The sequence below is a fragment of the Bos grunniens genome, chromosome 10 (genome assembly GCF_055505025.1).
Source record: "Bos grunniens cultivar Pamir isolate PY7600 chromosome 10, Bosgru_T2T1.0, whole genome shotgun sequence".
Classification (NCBI taxonomy): Eukaryota; Metazoa; Chordata; class Mammalia; order Artiodactyla; family Bovidae; genus Bos; species Bos grunniens.
This window is the reverse complement of record NC_141174.1, coordinates 47,675,054-47,695,326: the sequence shown is the minus strand read 5'-3', so window position 1 is coordinate 47,695,326 and position 20,273 is coordinate 47,675,054. Positions and strand designations below refer to the sequence as shown.

The 20,273-nt window shown below is 36.2% G+C and overlaps 2 protein-coding genes across 24 annotated transcripts in view; one reads left to right on the top strand and one right to left on the bottom strand.

Moving 5' to 3' along the window:
* Window positions 1–20,273, bottom strand: part of UNC13C (unc-13 homolog C) — an 839,460-nt gene that overhangs the window by 72,604 nt on the left and 746,583 nt on the right. For all 10 annotated transcript variants that reach the window (XM_086321016.1, XM_086321021.1, XM_086321015.1 and 7 more), the window contains 4 exons: window positions 13,341–13,490; window positions 7,689–7,812; window positions 5,856–5,912; window positions 240–320 (listed from right to left, as the gene is read on the bottom strand). In XM_086321016.1, coding sequence (XP_086177142.1) covers window positions 240–320; window positions 5,856–5,912; window positions 7,689–7,812; window positions 13,341–13,490 — 412 coding nt within the window. The remainder of the gene's footprint in view (window positions 1–239; window positions 321–5,855; window positions 5,913–7,688; window positions 7,813–13,340; window positions 13,491–20,273) is intronic.
* LOC147364479 (uncharacterized) overlaps window positions 1–20,273 on the top strand; it is a 537,088-nt gene that overhangs the window by 408,660 nt on the left and 108,155 nt on the right. For 3 of the 14 annotated variants that reach the window (XR_015134541.1, XR_015134533.1, XM_086321030.1), the window contains one exon: window positions 5,312–5,378. The exons of the other annotated variants lie outside the window; for them this stretch is intronic. Coding sequence is in view for 1 of the 3 variants with exons in the window: in XM_086321030.1 (XP_086177156.1) it covers window positions 5,312–5,338 (27 nt within the window). In the remaining 2 variants the exon portion in view is untranslated. The remainder of the gene's footprint in view (window positions 1–5,311; window positions 5,379–20,273) is intronic. 14 annotated transcript variants of the gene reach the window in all.

Below are 20,273 nucleotides of genomic sequence, written 5' to 3'. Positions count from 1 at the left end.
CTTTGAAAACATCTGTTACAACATAGATTTCTTACCCATTTTATAAAGGTATACAAAGAAAGCAACTCTAAGGGTAAAGTAATATGGATATAATAATGACATAGTATGGGCTAAGTCTGACACACTCCCAGAATGTCTGTATACAACTGTCTACCATGTCTATGGATGTACAGCTCTACAGACACGCATCGGGGGTACACTTCTCTGAGGGTACATATCCAGGGACTCTCTAATCTTACCTTGATGGTAGCCAGGACCACCTCCATTATACCACACTGTCTTGCTGTCAGACCCTTGGCATCCTCTCGAATCATGTGCTCCTGGAAAACAGGTGAACAATTTCTTATAAAATTACCAGTTCATTTGTTTAAAAACTGTTTTCAAACAAAATGTGTATAATCCTTGTATACAGATATTTCCCATTTGAGATAACTTTTTCATATGAACACATTTAGATGATGATGATAATGACAATTTTGTCAGATATTTAATAAAAATTCATTTTGCCCAAAGAAGAAATACTACACGTTAACTTAAAAAGCAGTGCTTTGATTCATATATGGCTTTATTTTTCACCTGCAAAGTAATGTTATGGGGTGGGGAGAGATAATCCTGGAAAATGTGTGTCCAAGTTTTTCCACATTAATCTCTGCTTTCTGTTCTGTCACACTGAAGAAGGTCAACCTTGGAAAGGACTTAAGAGGTAAATTTTAGCCTCATTCAATTATTACTGATAAAAGCTACTTTAAGTATAATGCTTTCACTTTACTCACTTTCTAGGATCCCCTTAATGCTCAGTCATTAACAGGAAAATTCCCAAAGAATTAACTGAATTCAGTTCTGGAGGTTTTTAATATTTTAAATTCAGTTATCAATATTTTAGAATTGATTTCCATAATAACGAATTTTCCTCATTGTTCACTATGAACTCTGTCTTCATCTAAAGTTATTTAGGGAAATGATGGTAGAGGACAACAATAAGGAAAACTTGTCTGGAGAAAAATTTTTAAATTCCTAACCATCTGCCCAGGGCATCCACTATTCTAGTCAACAGCATTCAACAAATATTTCCTGAGTGCTTACTACGTGCCAGTACTGTTCTAGGTGACTGAGATATATTGTTTCATAAAAGAAAGACTTTTGTCCTCCAGAGCTTAATTTCTAACTTAGATAAGTGTGTCTCTGTGAATCAGAAGGAAAGTCTAGCTCTGAGAATGCATGGCTTGGTCAAGGGATCAGTGTCTTTGTTCAGCAATAAAAAGTACCTCTTTTTCTATGGGGCACAGCAAGTGGATCATGGACCCCAATTCAGCCGTCATTCACTTCCTTTGTCGGATACTTTGTGAAATGTACAAATTGGTCAGTCACACCCAGTGGCTCATCTTTCTATTCCAATCCTTATGTTACTCTGTCATTTAGCAGGTGCCATGACTTTCTAAAGATAATCCCTATGTTTTACTCACTTCTGTGACTTTTAGTGCCTGTCTTGGCAATTATCACCTGCTAGGCACTTACTATGTTTTTGGTAACTGAGTTGTACTTCTTCAGAATATCTTAAATGATTCCATATGCTTGAATGGAATCACAAGCCCTTGAATATTGTTCAAAACTTGGTATAATGCTAGATTCACAGTTTATACTTCTGCATCTCACTGAATCTTTCTCTGATGTGGGAATTTCCCCACAAACATATGAGTCCATTTAATATTTTAAAAATAAAGATATTAAATACCTATTGAGACTCAAAGAATAATGGGAAATTTTTGCAAAATTATAGACAGAAATGCTTGAAGGCAAGTAAATAAATCTCTCTGGCTTTGTCAATCTTGATTGCTTTTCGGTGTGGTCACATTTTTTAATAGATGCTAATAAATAATAATTGTTGGTACAAGAAATGATTAACAACTTATTCAAATAAGGTAGTCTCTGAAAAAGGCTGTCAATGTGTTACTGCTTGCTTGCAGGAAATTCATTGTCCCAGATGTATTTTTACTAACTGGTTTTGATATTGTATCACCTGTCCATAAAAATGTTATGCCAGATAAATCTGATCCCATAAAATAGTAATAAGTTGGGCATACTTACATTATAAAGTTCCAGAGGATGAAGTAGTATAGAATATGTAAAAATCTGAATAAATCCTGCTTAACAAATTAATTCTAAATCATAGTCACAAGCAGAAAAGAAATTAGTTTCCTTCATTGTTCTATGTTCCTTGATTCTGTGTTCTTTTAAGTAAGGTAGTCACTTGTTAATATTTCTGTACAGGATTGCTGAATTTACTCATTAATACTATTTTTACTCATTAATACTATTATTTCAAATGACACTTTACCTGTGTATCCAATCTGCTTTCAAACTAATACATGAAAAAATGAAAAGACCCAGGATTTGAAATGAAAACGAAACATTGGAAGCAACATTCTAGTAAAATATGGGAAAACCATTTTATAAAATTTGCAGTTCTCCCTAGAAGAGAACATAGCCAATATTCTTTGACAAACTGGACCAATGTTTTCTTAGGTCATTCTCCCGAGGTAATAGAAATGAAAGCAAAAATCAACAAACGGGGCCTAATCAAATGTACAAGGTTTGACAAAAAGCCTACAGAATGGGAGAAAATATTTGCAAGTGATGCAACTAGGAAGAGTTTAATTTCGAAAATATACAAACAGCTCATACAACTCAACAACAAAAAATCCCAAACAACCCAATTGAAAAATGGGCAGAAGAAACAGACTTTTATGGTTAGCAAAGGGGAAACATGACAGGGATGGATAAACTGAGTCTGGGATTCTCATATACACATTAGTAAGATAACTGATAGGGACCTACCATTAGCACAGGTAACTCTACTCAATAATCTAAATGGTAAAAGAATTTGAAAAATAATGGATATATGTATAACTGAATCACTTTGCTGTACACCTGAAACTAACACAACATTGTAAATCAACTATATTCCAGTATAATTTTTTTTAATTTTAAAAAAGATGTAGTACATGTACATAATGCAGCAACATGGATAAACTTAGATATTATCTACTAAGTGAAATAATCTGAAAGACAAAGACCATAACATGTCACTTATATGTAGAATGTAAAATATGGCATAAATGAACCTATCTACAAAAGACACAGACTCACAGGCACCGAGAACAGACTTGTAGTTGTCAAGGGGGAAGTGGGTAGAGGAAAGATGGATTGAGAGTTTGGGGTTAGCAGATTCAAACCATTATATATAGAATGGATAAACAATAAGGTCCTACTGTATATCACAAGTACATCTATTCAATATCTTCTGGTAAACACTAATGGTGAAGAATTTTAAAAACAATGTATATATATGTAAAACTGAATCATTTTACTATACAGCAGAAATTAGCACAACATAGTAAATCAACTATACTTCAATTAAAAAATGGTAGTTCTATATTTTGGCTACAATCTTAATCTTTTACATAACAATATAGAAGACATTGCTCAGTAATTCAAATAATAATAACTAAATGGACCAATAACTTTAAAAACTCGAGGAACAATAATAGAAAAAATATGTTTTAAAACTAAGTTGTTTTTCTATCACCTATGAACAACAGGATTCTATTTTTAGTCCTTAGGATTATTTCAGTCTTAATGAATTAATGCTTTTAGGACATTTTATTCATAATATGCTTTTAGTTTATTATAATCAAGAGAACTCACTGAATTGAAGACATTTTGAGGCCACTAAAGGGATATAAGAGCTGTGGTTTCTGCAGACTCTGATTTTTCCCAGGTAGCATACATATGCCCACCGAGGATCCAGTCTCTCTCTCACTTAGTGTTCATAAGATTTGAACAGGATTGACAGCACTCCTCAGCTCAGGTGTGGGTATGTGAATTAAGCCCAATGGTATATGTCATCCCCCAGGCCACAGTGATTGGCTTGGGAATGGTGATAATATTGCATTAGCACTGATGATGCGCCTGTGGACTTTGCTAGAATTTCCTGCATCAAGGTGGGTGTTCTTTTCTATAAAATTTCAAGTTCAAAAATGTTAGATATAAGCAGAGAACTGTCCTCCAAACAGGAAAGGAGGATTGTTAAGGCAGTAAGTCAAACAAGGGAAGAACAGAGTTGAAAGAGTAACTGGCTTCTGTAACATTGTTTGACTTCCTAATCAAGCAGTGATGGAAACCAGAGTCAGCCCAGAACTGTAAAATTTCATGGAGCTATAAATTCTTTCCTTGCTTTTGTTAGTCTGGCTTTCCATCACTTGAAACTGAAACAGTTATAGCTGATAAAGCATTCAACTCAGGAAGCTGGAGGGGATGCAGTTTCTGTTTCCTGATGTCACACAGATCTACACACACTGCCAAGGCCATTTCTTTTGTAATAAGGGACTGTGATGTTTCACTTTTCCAGGTTTTCTATGAGAAAGTTAAATGCTGTATAAATCCATTTTTCAAAAGAGGGGATAGAAATCTCAGGGAGGTAATAAAAGGGATCAAGAAAATGATAGAGATCCAAGATCCAAAACAATAGTTTGACAATGGCATCTACCTTCTACTTTCCCTCTGAACCACCAACAGCACTGAATACTTGTGAGAAAAAATCTCATGTGATGGTTCTGTCTTCTAAATGGATTATTGGCTTTTAACTTTTCTTCTGACGAAGGGGACAAAGTAGGTGATATAACAAGGTACTGCCATTAATGGGCATCTATTTCAACTCAGTAAGCAAAGGTGCAGTCACGTGGATGATCTTTACCCTGTTGTGTACACACAAAACAGCCCCAATGATATGTAACCCTGAGCTGCCAGCCTGGGGAAGAGACAAGAGAATGCCCTCTGTGAGTGGAAAGAGGCATACTCTTTGCAGTTACCATGCAAAGATAATGAATACGTTATCATCACAACAATCCTATGAGCCAAGGGTTAACACTGTCTTGACTTTACAAATGGCAAATCTGAAAATTAGACATGTTCAGTACTTTGGCCAGTGTCACATATTTGGAAGCAGCTGAGGTAGAAGGTGGTCAGTATCTGGAACCTACCCCCATGCTACACCATATTCTCTCAGGTAGAAATAGAACAAGAACATATATTTCAACTACAGGTACAAGTTTGGCCTATATGTGGCCCATGGATAAATGAATGTATAATAAAAAGTGGTATGTACTTACAAATACAATATTATTCAGCCTCTAAAAGGAAGGAACTCTTGTTATATGCCACAACACTGATGAAACTGCAGGACGTTGTGCTAAGTGCAAAAAGTCCGTTACAGAACAACTATATATTTTAACCAGTCAAATTTCTACTCTAGAGGGAAAACAAATCTGAGGTTCCCTAAGCAACTGCAAAGTCCTGTGACTCTCAAGCAATAATAACAGGTAGGATTGTTTATATAGCAAATCCTTGTTATAATGGGGTTGATTATCTTGACAAGCTCAATGTCTGCTTTGATAAGTTTATTTTCCTGCATTAGGTTTCTTGCCTGAAGAGTTCTCTAGACTTTACTGGGTTTCTGTGGAGCACTCTTTGCCTTTCTTCATACAAAGCCAATTCACTATAAAAATGAAAATATGCTCTCTAATTTATTTCAAAACAGTAATCCTGAATGCTTCAACACAGTCAAAAATTCCCCGCTGCCCTACGAATTGGAAAATACAAAAAGATATACGGTGTGGGGAGAAGAAGAAAGCACAATTCAGTCCCTCCATTTTACTCTAATTTCTTCTTAAAACAGATTGTGAGACCTGAGACACACATCCTTAGTCCTTCTGTACTGGATATCACTACTAACAGGAGGTTGGCTTCTCACGGAACTGTAGTCAGTGCACTGCCTTTCACAGACATATTCTTATTACCTTCAGTTTGGAGAGTTGTCCCAGATCTTTAGCTGCGATGAAAATCATCTGGGGTCCCTAGGAACACACACACAGAAAAGGAGAGAGGCAACTTGTAAGATCTTCAGTACCAAAGTCGAAATGTAGTCAATAGACAGTGTTCTCTATTTTACTGATTATGTTTGTGACTTGACTTTTATTTTATATGGCCTAAATTGGTCTATTTTACAAATTGGATCTGGATACCTAGCACATATCTAGGGTTGTATCTGGCAATACAACTGTCCTCACAAGCATCCCACTTCTGGAAGTTTCACTGAGTTACTGCTCTGGCAGCCAGTTTAGTGTACAATGTGGATTACATCAGTGAGCTTACCTTTTATTTATTTATTTGTAGCAGAGGCAACTCCTTCCCTCCACTCCCTACCCCTTAAAATAAATTACACAAAATTTCAAGATCCAGAGCTGAAGGTGGAGTTGGTCCTCCTGACATGCCATCCAAACTGTCAGAGCCCTGCCTTCTTAACTCCTTCCTCAGCCAGAGGTTTTTCCCTAGCACCTCAAGGCCCTGTGGAAAGCTGGAAAAACATCAGAATAAACATTGGAAGCACTACCAGAATACTCATTAGTAGCCTAGAATGTAAATAAAGTGTGTAAGTAAAGCAACCCAACTTGCAGGTTGCCCTGACAGCCTCCCCTATTGGCCAATTAAGTGAAAGCTAGCTGATGTTAAAGAAATACATTATGTATTATAGGAGAATAAGACGTAAGTGTGTATGTTTCTAACTGTGATTTGGCTACCCATATGTGTAGGCTATGATTATACCACATACTCATGGCATGAAGTAAAACTCGAAGTCATTTATATTTAACACTCACTGTCTGGTGGTAAATCAACAAACATGAATCTTTGCACCTTGGAACAATTTCCAAGAAAATATTTTTTATATAATTTCACTGGCTAAATTTCACTGAATGTGCATGATTAATGGTGTCAATATATTCGTTTATAATTACTCATTATTTATATCAACTTGTCTTTCTCAGTCACCATAGCAAGTGCTTGTTAGGGTTATTTCTTTCTTTGCTTGGCTCAGGATATGTGAACTGAGCTGGCTGGTATATGCAGTTGATCACTGTCTGACTTTGCTGTCATTGATCTTTCTAGTTCCTTTTTATTTCACTGTGTCTGATACAATCATGTCCATCAAATCCACTAAAAGACATCACCTATATTTATGTCCAAGTGCAAAGGTGATTGATAAAAGCAAAAGGTTAAAAAAAGAATCCAGATAGCAGGGTTAGATTTATCATCTTAAACTGTAAAATTGCAGGAAGAAACACTGCAAGCATATTCTAGCATATATCTGTTCCTCTGGGGTGAAGTTTCATAATGAAATTAAATAAAAAATGATTTGTGTAGATGAGATAGCCCCATAAGTTAGGCTTTGATACATTTTTTTTTAAGAGAGAAAGTTTGAAATATCAAGCAAGTGTGAAGTTTGACTACTATTTCCACTATTTAAAAATGATTTGTAGTGGGGGTGGTGGAGAGTTGGATTGAGAATTTGAGACTAGCAGATACAAACTACTATATATAGAATCGATAAACAACAAGGTCCTGTTGTATAAGACAGGGAAACTATATTCAACATCCAGCCATAACGGAAAATAAAACTGATTCATATAAGGAAATGTCATTGGAATGATCCTTGCTAAGCCATTGTATATCAAACCCTTTTCCCCCAAAATGAATTTAATTACTATTACATCTGGATCAAAACCATTCATTGAAACAAAAACCAATTAGATGGGTTATTGGAAGTATAATCAAACATGAGTTTGAATACTTACTGTTTGATCTGTCAGAGGAGGGAGAACAATTTGTTTTTCTATTTTGTTAAGAACTAGCTTCCACAATTCTTTCAATACTCGCTTCAGGACTGTTCTCTCACAGATCTTTGCTGAGAGACTTAATCTGAAATAAAATACATAATTGCTTAGGAGTCTCTCATTGAGGTATCACCTTATTTTACTGATCACACATTCACATTTTTCAGGGCTGAGATTCAGATACCTGAATAGGCCTTTATAATTTTCAGATGCTAAATTTCATTTACTGAAAACAAAATACATAATGTAAAAAATCTGTTTCATCATATTTTGTATAAATCATTGTTTTGTAGAAAATGAATTCAGAGTATTTCTTTGCTTAAATTGCTTCCCAAATTGACATCAAGGCTCCCAAAGTACATGATTTTTTCCTGCATTTCAGGGTTACATGCCCCATGTTCATGGTACAGGCCAAATACCAAAGAAACATATTTTCATCACTAACTGGCATTGGATCTGCACAATGACATGGAAAACCTGCATACGATTCACTCAAAAGCAAAATTTACCACTATTTTTTTTTCCAATTTTCTTGAGATATTGATATATAACATCGTGTAAGTTTAAGGAGCACAAGATAATCATTTGATAAATGTACATATTGTGAAATGATCACTACAGTAAGTTTAGCTAACATCTATCACCTCACAGAGTTATATTGTTTGGCTATAGTAAGAACTTTTAATATCTACCCTTAGCAATTTTCAAATACATGATATAGTATGCTGCTGCTGCTGCTAAGTCGCTTCAGTCGTGTCCGACTCTGTGCGACCCCAGAGACGGCAGCCCACCAGGCTCCCCCGTGCCTGGGATTCTCCAGGCAAGAACACTGGAGTGGGTTGCCATTGCCTTCTCCAATGCATGAAAGTGAAAAGTAAAAGTGAAGTCGCTCAGTTGTGTCCGACTCCTAGCGACCCCACGGACTGCAGCCCACCAGGCTCCTCCGTCCATGGGATTTTCCAGGCAAGAGTACTGGAGTGGATTGCCATTGCCTTCTCCATGATACAGTATAGTTTCCTATAAATACTATACTATATATATATATAGTATATATATATATATATATATATATATGCTATCTATTACATCCCCAGGACTTACCTTACTGGAAGTTTGTATCCTTAGACTTTACTCATTCCCAACAAACACAAATTTGTTCTCTGAGTTCAGATTTTCTAGATTCCCAGTTCACCAACTGTGATAGGCTTAAAGTATTTACCAATTCTTCTCATGGTGAGATAATGATGGTAACCTCATTGAGCATTTATATAACACTTTAGTTTAGAAACCTCTTCTGCAGATATTTCTGGGATTAGTATATCCATTTCAGAAATCAAACACCAGCTCAGAGAGGTTGGAGGGACTCATCTAAGGAAGTGAAGCTAGTGAGTGAGGGCTGAGATTCAGTAGGTTGTCCAATAGCCCATGCTACCCTTGGTAAACGCACTTATGCATGAAGGCCCAGCAGTATCTGAAGGCACAGTGCTGCACAAAGATTTATGGAAAGTATAACTTCCATAACGACACTGAACTCTGAGACTCTTTTAATAAAAGTTTATCAAACCTGTTGTACAGAGTGCCAAAATTTGGATCATATATTTCAGGGTAGCCTAATGAACTTTCTATAGTGCTACTAAGTACTCTGACTGGCTGGATGCAGAAATTACAAACTGGGATCTGACAGAGACAGAATTAACTTTTAAATATTTAAATATATAATTAATACTAACACTTAAGGAGTTAATATTTAAAGGCATGTGATGTTTGAGAGTGAAAGAGGAGAGTGAAAAAGTTGGCTTAAAGTTCAACATTCAGAAAACTAAGATCATGGCATCTGGTCCCATCACTTCATGGGAAATAGATGGGGAAACAGTGTCAGACTTTATTTTTTTTGGCTCCAAAATCACTGCAGATGATGATTGCAGCCATGAAATTAAAAGACGCTTACTCCTTGGAAGGAAAGTTATGACCAACCTAGATAGCATATTCAAAAGCAGAGACATTACTTTGCCAACAAAAGTCTGTCTAGTCAAGGCTATGGTTTTTCCTGTGGTCATGTATGGATGCGAGAGTTGGACTATGAATAAAGCTGAGCACCGAAGAATTGATGCTTTTGAACTGTGGTGTTGGAGAAGACTCTTGAGACTCCCTTGGACTGCAAGGAGATCCAACCAGTCCATTCTAAAGGAGATCAGTCCTGGGTGTTCATTGGAAGGACTGATGCTAAAGCTGAAACTCCAATACTTTGGCCACCTCATGCGAAGAGTTGACTCATTGGAAAAGACCCTGATGCTGGGAGGGATTGGGGGTAGGAGAAGAAGGAGACGACAGAGGATGAGATGGCTGGATGGCATCACCAACTCGATGGACGTGAGTTTGAGTGAACTCTGGGAGACAGTGATGGACAGGGAGGCCTGGTGTGCTGCGATTCATGGGGGTGCAAAGAGTCAGACACAACTGAGTGAGTGAACTGAACTGAACTGAACTGATGTTTGAGAAGCAAAGGAAGAAATTTCCCAAACTCATTTTCACATAGAAGTATCTCTCCTAACACTGCTGTGTGTAGAACCTAGTATATAAAAATACATGAAAGTGACCTACCCTGGAAGAAGGGGAGAGCTGGGGGGCCCTGGAGGCATAGCTGTGGAACTCTGTAGCCCCACAAGTTTGGAACCCATTGTTCAAAGGTGGTAGTTCTAGCTTGCTAGTAGATGGATATTCACTATATGGACACGGGGTAGAAACCAGATGATATGTCATGAAAAAACAACAGAACCTATCCTCAGAGAAATTCTTCGGATGATTTGAGACACAACAAATCTGACAATTTTGCAACAGCTGTGTCATTTCCATTTCCTAAAGGTCTGAGTTTAAAAACTGATCTTGTTTTTATGGTCAGCTCATGTACTTGGTATGCTATCTAACTCTGTTTAAACTGGACTTGAACCAATAGGAATAAAATTGTTGATATGTTTGCAGCTCTGCATGGGATTTATATTAGCTGGAAATGGTCTTTATAGCTTGTTTTATAGAGTAGTGAGGTCTTGGTGGGGAAAATGAAGCATAAAGAAATACATTGTTGTATAATATTTAGGGAGGCTACACAGAGAGAGCCTGTATATTTATTATAACACAGCTTTTAAGGGGATCATCTCAAAACCACCTTGAAAACTTTTGGCCTTAATCATTCATTTTAAATAACAAAAAATAGAGGGGAAATCTAGCGATTGCTTCCTTAATTTAGTCAGAGTTAACCAACTTGGTAATGTAAGCTGAACACATACATTTTGGAACCTGAACTGTCTATTTTGACTGATCCCAAAACCAATTAACCAGACAATTTTCAAATGTTATATATACTTGCTGACAAGAGAGATATCTTGCCATATAGTTGACCATATTTTTATAAAAAGGTATCCAGCTGTTTCTCCCTCCCCCTGGAATTCCCATCTCCCATTTTCATGTACCCAAATCCTATCTGTGTTTAAAGAAGACCTAACACAAATGATATTTCTGCTGATCATCCGAATAGGAGACTACTGTATTATCCCTTATTGCATTTATCTGCTATACTTTTCTTTTTTTCTTTCTAAACTGTTAGTTCCTTGACAACAGAATTGATATCTGACCTTTTAAAAGGTCCCCTAATAAGTAGATTTATGGTTATACATTCCGTATTAGCCCCCAAATTTCCAAGCTCTCCATGCCTATCTCTTCCTCAAATTTTAAAATCTTACAGATTTTTAAAGTTCACTGATGTTTTTCTATTTTTATAGTCTCTTTCTACTAAGAATGTGAGGAAGTTACATATGATAAAGTATAACTAGATATAGAAGAGACTATTTTAAGACTGACTAAAACAATAATTGAAATATATTGAAAAGAAGGGCCAACCTAGTTTATGTATTAGCTCTGTTTTATGGATGCTGAAATGGAGTCAGAGTCCCTTAAGTAGTAGAATACTGGAGTGGGTTGCCATTTCCTTCTCCAGGGGATCTTCCCTACTGAGGGATCAAAGCTGCAACTCCTGTGTCTCCTGTATTGACAGGCAGATTCTTTACCACCACAGCTCCTAAGAAGCCCTAGTAGGTAACAGTACTAGGATAATTTAAAACTTTCTGTATGTTTCCCAACTCTTGGTTACAGCATATGCAAAAATAAAAAGTTCTGCGTGATAAATGATGTACCTCTAAACTGCTGACTGGAGATCTCTAAACAGAAGGCATTCTCATAGGAGTTTTAAGAGGCTCAGGATTGCTTTATCCTGCTCTCCACTCACCATCACAGTCACAGCTAGATGGTAGTTTCTGTGAATCAACTGTCTTATCCATAGAGAAGAGTCATGACAAAAATTTCAAGGGGTTGTTAGGAAATTAGGTGGTAAGAGTAAAAGTGTCTATTAAGAACCTAAAGATATGAAGAAGCCTTTTTCTCTTTCATCCTCTCCTCTCCCTCCTTTCTTCTACACCACCTGCCTACCTGTTTCTCGCTAAGCTACCTAATTACCTATTCACCTCTCTTCTATATATTTCTTCATAGCAAACAGAAAATAAGAATTTGTCTAACAAATACTAAAATTAAAGTGATAAGAACATTAGCCTTACTTATGCAGTAAGGTTATAAGCAAAGGGAAATGAAATTAAAGAAGTTATTAATATATAGAGAAGGTTCTTACTAATTCTTTCTTTGCTGTTCTTATCTTCAACAAAAGGTAATGTATCCTTCTTATTTATCTTGGTGCCATTGGTATTAATTAATTTGTCACAACAATATTAAATGAGGTAATATATGTAAAGTAGTAGATATTATGCTGGTCCCTTGGTAGGCTTTCAAAATTATGTTCTTTTCTACTTTCAGTTCTGGTTTCAAGTATCACCATTGAAGAAATCATACCCCTTGTTGTTTTGGATCAATGATTTCCAATTTTGGACACATTTGAAAATATAGGTGCCTACTCCAAACTTACAGAATTAGAACTTCCAAGAGGAAGGGACCAAATAGGGAAACAAGCCAACTTTTTAGTTAAGAACACTATCTTAGTTGGTCATGAAGGCCTCCTTTCCCACCCATTCCCACCACTACTGAATTGAAATCTCCGTGGAGTCAAATACTTTGACTCTCCATCATCGCTGTCCAGCGTCTAGATTATAGAGTTTGATGCAAATGGACACTAAGTAAATAGTTGCTGAAGGTGGGACAAGGCAGCAATCTACTTGTCTCTGGGCTGAATTGATTCTAGTCATATTTGTGCTATTATCTTCTTCAGCACGTTTCCAACATGAACTTGGATATTCTGGACTCACTTCTATCTCCATGTCCAAATGTTATCTGAGAAGCATGAAAATCCTAATCTCTGAGGTGCTTCAGAATAGCAGCCTCCTTAGTTACCAATACTTACTTCCTTTCCATTTTTCCTTTTCTGTACATAGTCATTCCTTCTATTTCCCATCTAGTAATGAATTAAGAGTTTTGATTTTTTTAAATGAATTGCTCTATTTCTGTAGAAGCCCTTTAAAACTGTCCTACATAGAGGATAAGTATTTTTCCCCCCTCAAGTGCATATCTGCTGAACTTAGGGCAGTGGATGAAGAGAAAATTGAGTAGAATACTTACGTTTTGTCCAAGAAGTCCATGAGAGGTCTTAATACAATCTCTGCATCCATTGCTGCACTGTTCTTATTAGATGTAGTATTTCCATTTGCTCTCATTTGATTTAGTTCAAAACTCATTTGTTTTATGCACCCTTCAATGATAAGCTGGAAACTGAAAATAAAGAATATAAATTATGGAATAAAGCAAATAATTATGGTTTCCTTTGCCTGTGTCTGTTAAATTCACCCAGGGAGTTTGATTTGTTTCCAATGGCATGATTTCCTTTGCTCATTAGTTTTCAAACTTATTGTTCAGCTGCAAAGTTTTTTGTTGCAATGAAAACTTACTTGGAACCCTTATATGTAAAGAAGATAAGAAAGATGCTTTTTGGGGTGAATTAATTTGAGTAGGGGATCATTTTGGTCCCCATCTCTCCCAGTAACAGGTGAATTTCTCAAAGCATTGTTTTAAATGACATTTTCTTATTGATTTTTAACAGTTGGTTACTCCTCCTTCGTTGAGTCCTTCGGGACTCAACACCTTCTTGGCTTTCCTCCAACCTCATTGGCTGCTCCTCTTCCATTGTCTGGCCTCTATCTCTAGCCTGGCTTAGCATATTAAAACACAGAAAGCCTGGGTAGTTTTAATTTCAGATAGTGAATTTTTTTTTTTTTTAGTGTAAGTACGCCCCATGTAATATTTGGGGCATATTTATACCAAAGATTGCCTATTTTTATATGGAGTTCAAATTTGATTTGACATATGCTATATGGTATCTGGCAACCCTATATTGGCAAGCCAACTTCTAGGCTCAGTCCAGTATTAACAAACACTAACTGTATGAGAGGAGACAAGTGGTAAAGGTAAGCACACTGGAAAGTGGGCTTGGATAAATCAAGGCATAGCTTAAACAAAAGCACTTAGTTTACACCTAGGATATTTCATAATCTATGAACGCCTTGAAGTAAAACTAGACAAAATCATCCTTAAATTTTACTACCACAAGCAAATTAATAATTTACTTAACATTTAAAGTATAGGATATAGAAAATTAAAACAACCTTTAGCTCTATAGAGAAAGTACTGTAAAGGAATGAGGAAAGAAGCATTAAAAGTAATAAAAAGCAACGTTTACCCCTTTTACCTTTTATATAATGATTTAACTAAACATTTAATGAAGACAAGTTATATACCCTGAAACCAGAAAAGCTCCTTATGAACAGTTTGTAGGACAAATTCATCTTTGTAGCAAAATAAAAAACACATAAGTAGAGGTGACAAACCTAACAAGGCTGGTGATAGCTGGTTGTCCAAGAAAAGAATGTTAGTTCAACTTTAAAAATTACCAAAAAGTTATAACTTTTAATATATTTTTAAATGTTAATCTAAAAAGGTATAGTTTTTTAGAAACCTTATCAAAAGAGTAAACAAACACCTTAGTTAGCTTAAAAGCAGCCACTAAGTACAGGAAGCATAGAGAGTCTCAAACTCAAGGAGAAATATGCCAAGACACATACTAATCAAACTAACAAAAATTATATTCAAAGAAAAAATATTAAAAGCAGCAAATGAAAAGCAAAAAATAACATACACGCGAACCCCCATAAGGTTATCAACTGATTTTTCAGCAGAAACTCTGCAGGCCTTAGGGAGTGGCAGAATATATTTGAAGAAGATGAAAGGGAAAAACCTACAACCTAGATTACTCTACCCAGCAAGTATCTCATTCAGATTTGATGGAGAAATTAGAAGCTTTAAAGAGAAGCAAGAGCTTAAAAGAACACAATACCACCAAAACAGCCTTACAACAAATGTTGAAGGAACTTCTCTAGGTGGGAAACATAAGAGAAGAAAAAGACCTACAAAAACAGACCCAAAACAATTAAGAAAATGGTAATAGGAACATATATATAGGGTGTCCTTGGTGGCTCAGACAGTAAAGAATCTGTCTGCAATACAGGAGACCTGAGTTCAATCCACGGGTTGGGAAGATCCTCTGGGAAGAGGGCACGGCAACCCGCTCCATTCTACTTGCCTGGAGAATCCCCATGGACAGAGGAGCCTGGCAGGCTGTAGTCCATGCGGTTGCAAAGAGTTGGACATGACTAAGCATGCATATGAATAATTACCTGATATAAATCGATTAAATGTTCTAATCAAAAGACTGGCTGGATGGGTTAAAAAAATAAGACCTATATATAAATGCTGTCTATAAGAGATCCACTTCAGACCTAGAGACACATAAAGACTGAAAGTGAGGGGTTGGAAAAAGATATTTCATACAAATGGAAATAAAAAGAAAGCAGAGTAGTAATACTTATATCAGACAAAATAGATCTTAAAATAAAGACTGTTATAAGGGACAAGGAAGGACACTACATAGTGGTCAAGGGATCAATCCAAGAAGAAGATATAACAATGATAAATATTTATGTATCTAACACAGGAGCACCTCAACACATTAAAGGAAATGCTAACAGCCATACAAGGGGGACTCAACAGCAAACCACTAACAGTGGGGAAATTTAACACCCCACTTTACCAATGGACAGATCATCCAGACAGAAAATTAATAAGTAAACACAAGCCTTAAATGACACACTAGGTCAGACAGACTCAACTGAAATATATAGGACACTCCACCTGAAAGCAGCAGAATACACTTTATTCTCAAGTGTACATGGAACATTCTCCAGGATACATCACATCTTGAGTCACAAATCAAGTCTTGATAAATGTAAGAAGTTTGAAGTCATAACAAGCATCTTTTCCAACCACAACACTATGAGATTAGACATCAATTACAAGAAAAAAAAAAACTCTAAAAAGTACAAACAGGTGGAGGCTAACTAATATGCTACTAAATAACCAAGAGATCACTGAGGAAATCAAAAGATACATAGAAACAAATGATAATGAGAACATGGTGACTCAAAACCTATGGGATGCAGCAAATGCTTTTCTAAGAGGGAAGTTTATAGCAATATAATCCTACCTTAAGAAATGAGAAAAACCTCAAACAACTTAACCTTACACCTAAAGCAACTAGAGAAAGAACAAGCAGCAAAATGCTAAGTTAGCAGAAGGAAAAAATTAATAAAATTTAGAACAGAAGTAAAATAGAAATGAAAACAAAAGCAAAGATCAATAAAACTAAAAGCTGGTTCTTTAATAAACAAAACTGATAAAGCTTTAGCCAGACTCATCAAAAAAAAAGGAAGAGGCCTCAAATAGATAAAATCATCAAAAAAAAAGGAAGAGGCCTCAAATAGATAAAATTATTGAGCTGGCCAAGAAGTTTGTTCCAGTTTTTCCATTACATCTTACAGAAAAAACCCAAACAAATATTTTGGCCAACCCAATAGAAATGAAAAAGGAGAAATTACAAATTGATACTATAGAAATACAGAGGATAGTAAGACTATTACAAGCAATTGTATGCCAATAAAATGAAGAAATGGACAGATTTTTAGAAAGGCACAACCTTCCAAGGCTGAACCAGGAAGAAATAGAAAATGTGAACAGACCAATCACCAGTAATGAAATTGAAACTGATTAAAAATCTTCCAGCAAACGTAAGTTCAGGAACAGATAGCTTCACAGGTAAACTTTATCAAACATTTAGAGAAGAGCTAACAACCATCCTTCTCAAACTCTTCCCAAAAAACAACAACAACAACAACAACAACAAAACTTTTGAGGGAGGAACACTCCCAAGCTCATTCTATAAGGCCATCACCCTGATACCAAAACCAGACAAAGATATCACACATCCACATCCACAAAAATTACAGACTAGTATCACTGATGAACACAGAAGCAAAAATCCCCAACAAAGTACTAGCAAACAGAATCCAACAACATATAAACGTATCATACACCATGATCAAGTGGGATTTATCCCAGGGATGCAAGGATTCTGCAACATACACAAACCGATCAGTGTAATACACCACACTAACCAACAGAGGAATAAAAACTCTATGATCATCTCAATAGGTGCAGGAAAAGCTTTTGACAAAATTCAACACCCATTTACAATTAAAAAGCTTTTCAGAAAGTAGGCATAGAGGGAACTTACCTTAATTAATAAAGGCCATATTTGACAAACCCAGAGCTATTAATAACAATATGCCCAATGGTGAAAAACTGAAAGCATTTCCTCTAAGATCAGGCATAAGACAAGGATGTCCATTCTTGCCACTATTATTCAACATAATTTTGGAAGTCCTAGCCATGGCAATCAGAGAAGAAAAAGAATCCAAATTGAAAGAGAAGTAAAACTGTCACTGTTTGCACATGACATAATACTATACATAATGAATCCTAAAGAGGCCACCAGAAATCTACTGGTACTAATCAATGAATTTGATGAAGTTGTATGATGCAAAATTAAAACACAGAAATCTCGCATTCCTATACACTAGCAAAAAAGATCAGGGAGAGAAAATAAGGAAACAATCCAATTTACCATTAAAACAACAACAACAACAACAACAAAATACCTAGGAATAAACCTACCTAAGGAGGCAAAAGATCTATACTCAGAAAACTATAAGATACTGATGAAAGGAAGAAAGACCACACAGACAGATGGAGAGATATACCATATTCTTGGATCAGAAGAATCAATATTGTGAAAACAACTATATTATCCAAAGCAATCTACAGATTGCTATCTATCAAGTTACCAATAGCATTTTTCACAGAATTAGAACAAAAAATTTTACAATTTGTATGGAAACACAAAGGACCCCAAATAGCCAAAAGCAATCGTGAGAAAGAAAAATGGAGTTGGAGGAATCAGGCTCCCTGACTTCAGACTATACTACAAAGCTACAGTAATCAAGACAGTATGGTACTACACACACACACACACACACACACACAGAAATACAGATCAATGGAACAGGACAGAAAGCCCAGAGATAAACCCTCCCACCTATGGTCACCTAATCTATGACAAAGGAAGCAAGAATATAAAATGGAGAAAAGTCAGTCTCTTCAATAAGTGGTACTGGGAAAACTGGAGCGCTAAAGCTAAAAGAATGAAATTAGAACACTCCCTAACACCATACACAAAAATAACCTCAAGTTCATTAAATACCTAAATGTATTTAATTTAGGAAAACATAGGCAGAATACTCTTTGATATAAATCACAGCAAAATCTTTGTGACCCACTTCCTAGAGTAATGAAAATAAAAACAAAAATAAACAAATGGCTCCTAAGTAAACTTAAAAGCTTTTGCACAGCAAAGAAAACCATAAGCAAGACAAAAAGACACCCTCAGAATGGGAGAAAATATATGAAGCAACTGACAAGGGATTAATCTCCAAAATATACAAACAACTCTTGTAGCTCAATATAAATACAAGGAACACCATCAAAAGATGGGTAAAAGACCTCAACAGACATTTCTCCAAAGAAAGCATACAGATGGACCACAGGCATATGAAAAGATGCTCAGCATCACTAATTATCAGTTCAGTTCAGTCGCTCAGTCATGTCCGACTCTTTGCGACCCCATGAATCGCAGCACGCCAGGCCTCCCTGTCCATCACCAACTCCTGGAGTTCACTCAGACTCACGTCCATCGAGTCAGTGATGCCATCCAGACGTCTCATCCTCTGTTGTCCCCTTCTCCTCCTACCCCCAATCCCTCCCAGCATCACAGTCTTTACCAATGAGTCAACTCTTCACTAATTATCAGACAAGTGCAAATTGAAACTATCATCTCACACTGGTCAGAATGGCCATCAAAAAAATTTACAAACAATAAATGCTGGAGAGGGTGTGGAGAAAAGGGAACCCTTCTAAACTATTGGTGGGAATGTAAACTGATACAACCATTATGGAGAACAGTATGGAGGTTCCTCAAAAAACTGAAAATAGAACACTATATGACCCAGCAATCCCACTCCTGGGCATATACCCAGAGAAAATCAGAATTTCAAAAGACATATGCACCCCAATGTTCACTGCAGCACTACAATAGCCAGGACATGAAAGAAAAGCTAAGTTTCCATCAACAGAAGAATGGATGAAGAAGATGTGGCATATATATATATATATATATATATATATATATATATGTAACAGCCATAAAAAGGAATGGAATTGTGTCATTTGTAGAGACATGGATGGAGCTAGAGACTGCCATACAGAGCGAAGTCAGAAGGAGAAAAGGAAAATGTTATAGTAATGCATATATGTGGGATCTAGAAAAAGGGTACTGATGAACCTATTTGCAAAGCAGAAATAGAGACACAGACCTAGACAACAAACATATAGAAAACCAAAGGTGGCTTGGAGGGGCTGGGCTGAATTGGGAGATCGAAATTGACATACACACACTACCATGTATAAAACAGATAACTAATGAGAACCCACTGTATAGCATAGGGGACTCTACTCCATGCTCTGTGGTAACCTCAATGGGAAGGAAATACAAAAAGGAAGGGATATATGTATACTTACAGCTGATTCACTTTGCTGTTTGGCATAAATTAATACAACATTGTAAAGCAACTATAATAAATTTTTTTAATAAAAGCATTCAAGCTCAACAATTACATTATCTTAATATCAACAAAAGCAAAATCAACCCCAAGGTGTTACACTGGACTAATCTATTAACCAATAGAAGCAATAATGTTAATATGAGTTACAAGAAATATTTCTCCTTGCATAATGTATATAAGTAACTAATATTGTACTGATAGTTAAAAGCAAATAAGAGGTGGCAAGAATACACAGAAGAACTATACAAAAAAGGTCTGAATCATCTGGATAACCATAATGATATGATCATTCATCTAGAGCCAGACATCCTGGAGAATGAAGTCAAGTGGGCCTAGGAAGCATTACTACAAACAAAGCTAGTAGAGGTGATGGTATTCCAACTGAGCTATTTCAAATCCTAAAAGATGATGCTGTTAAAGGGTTGCACTC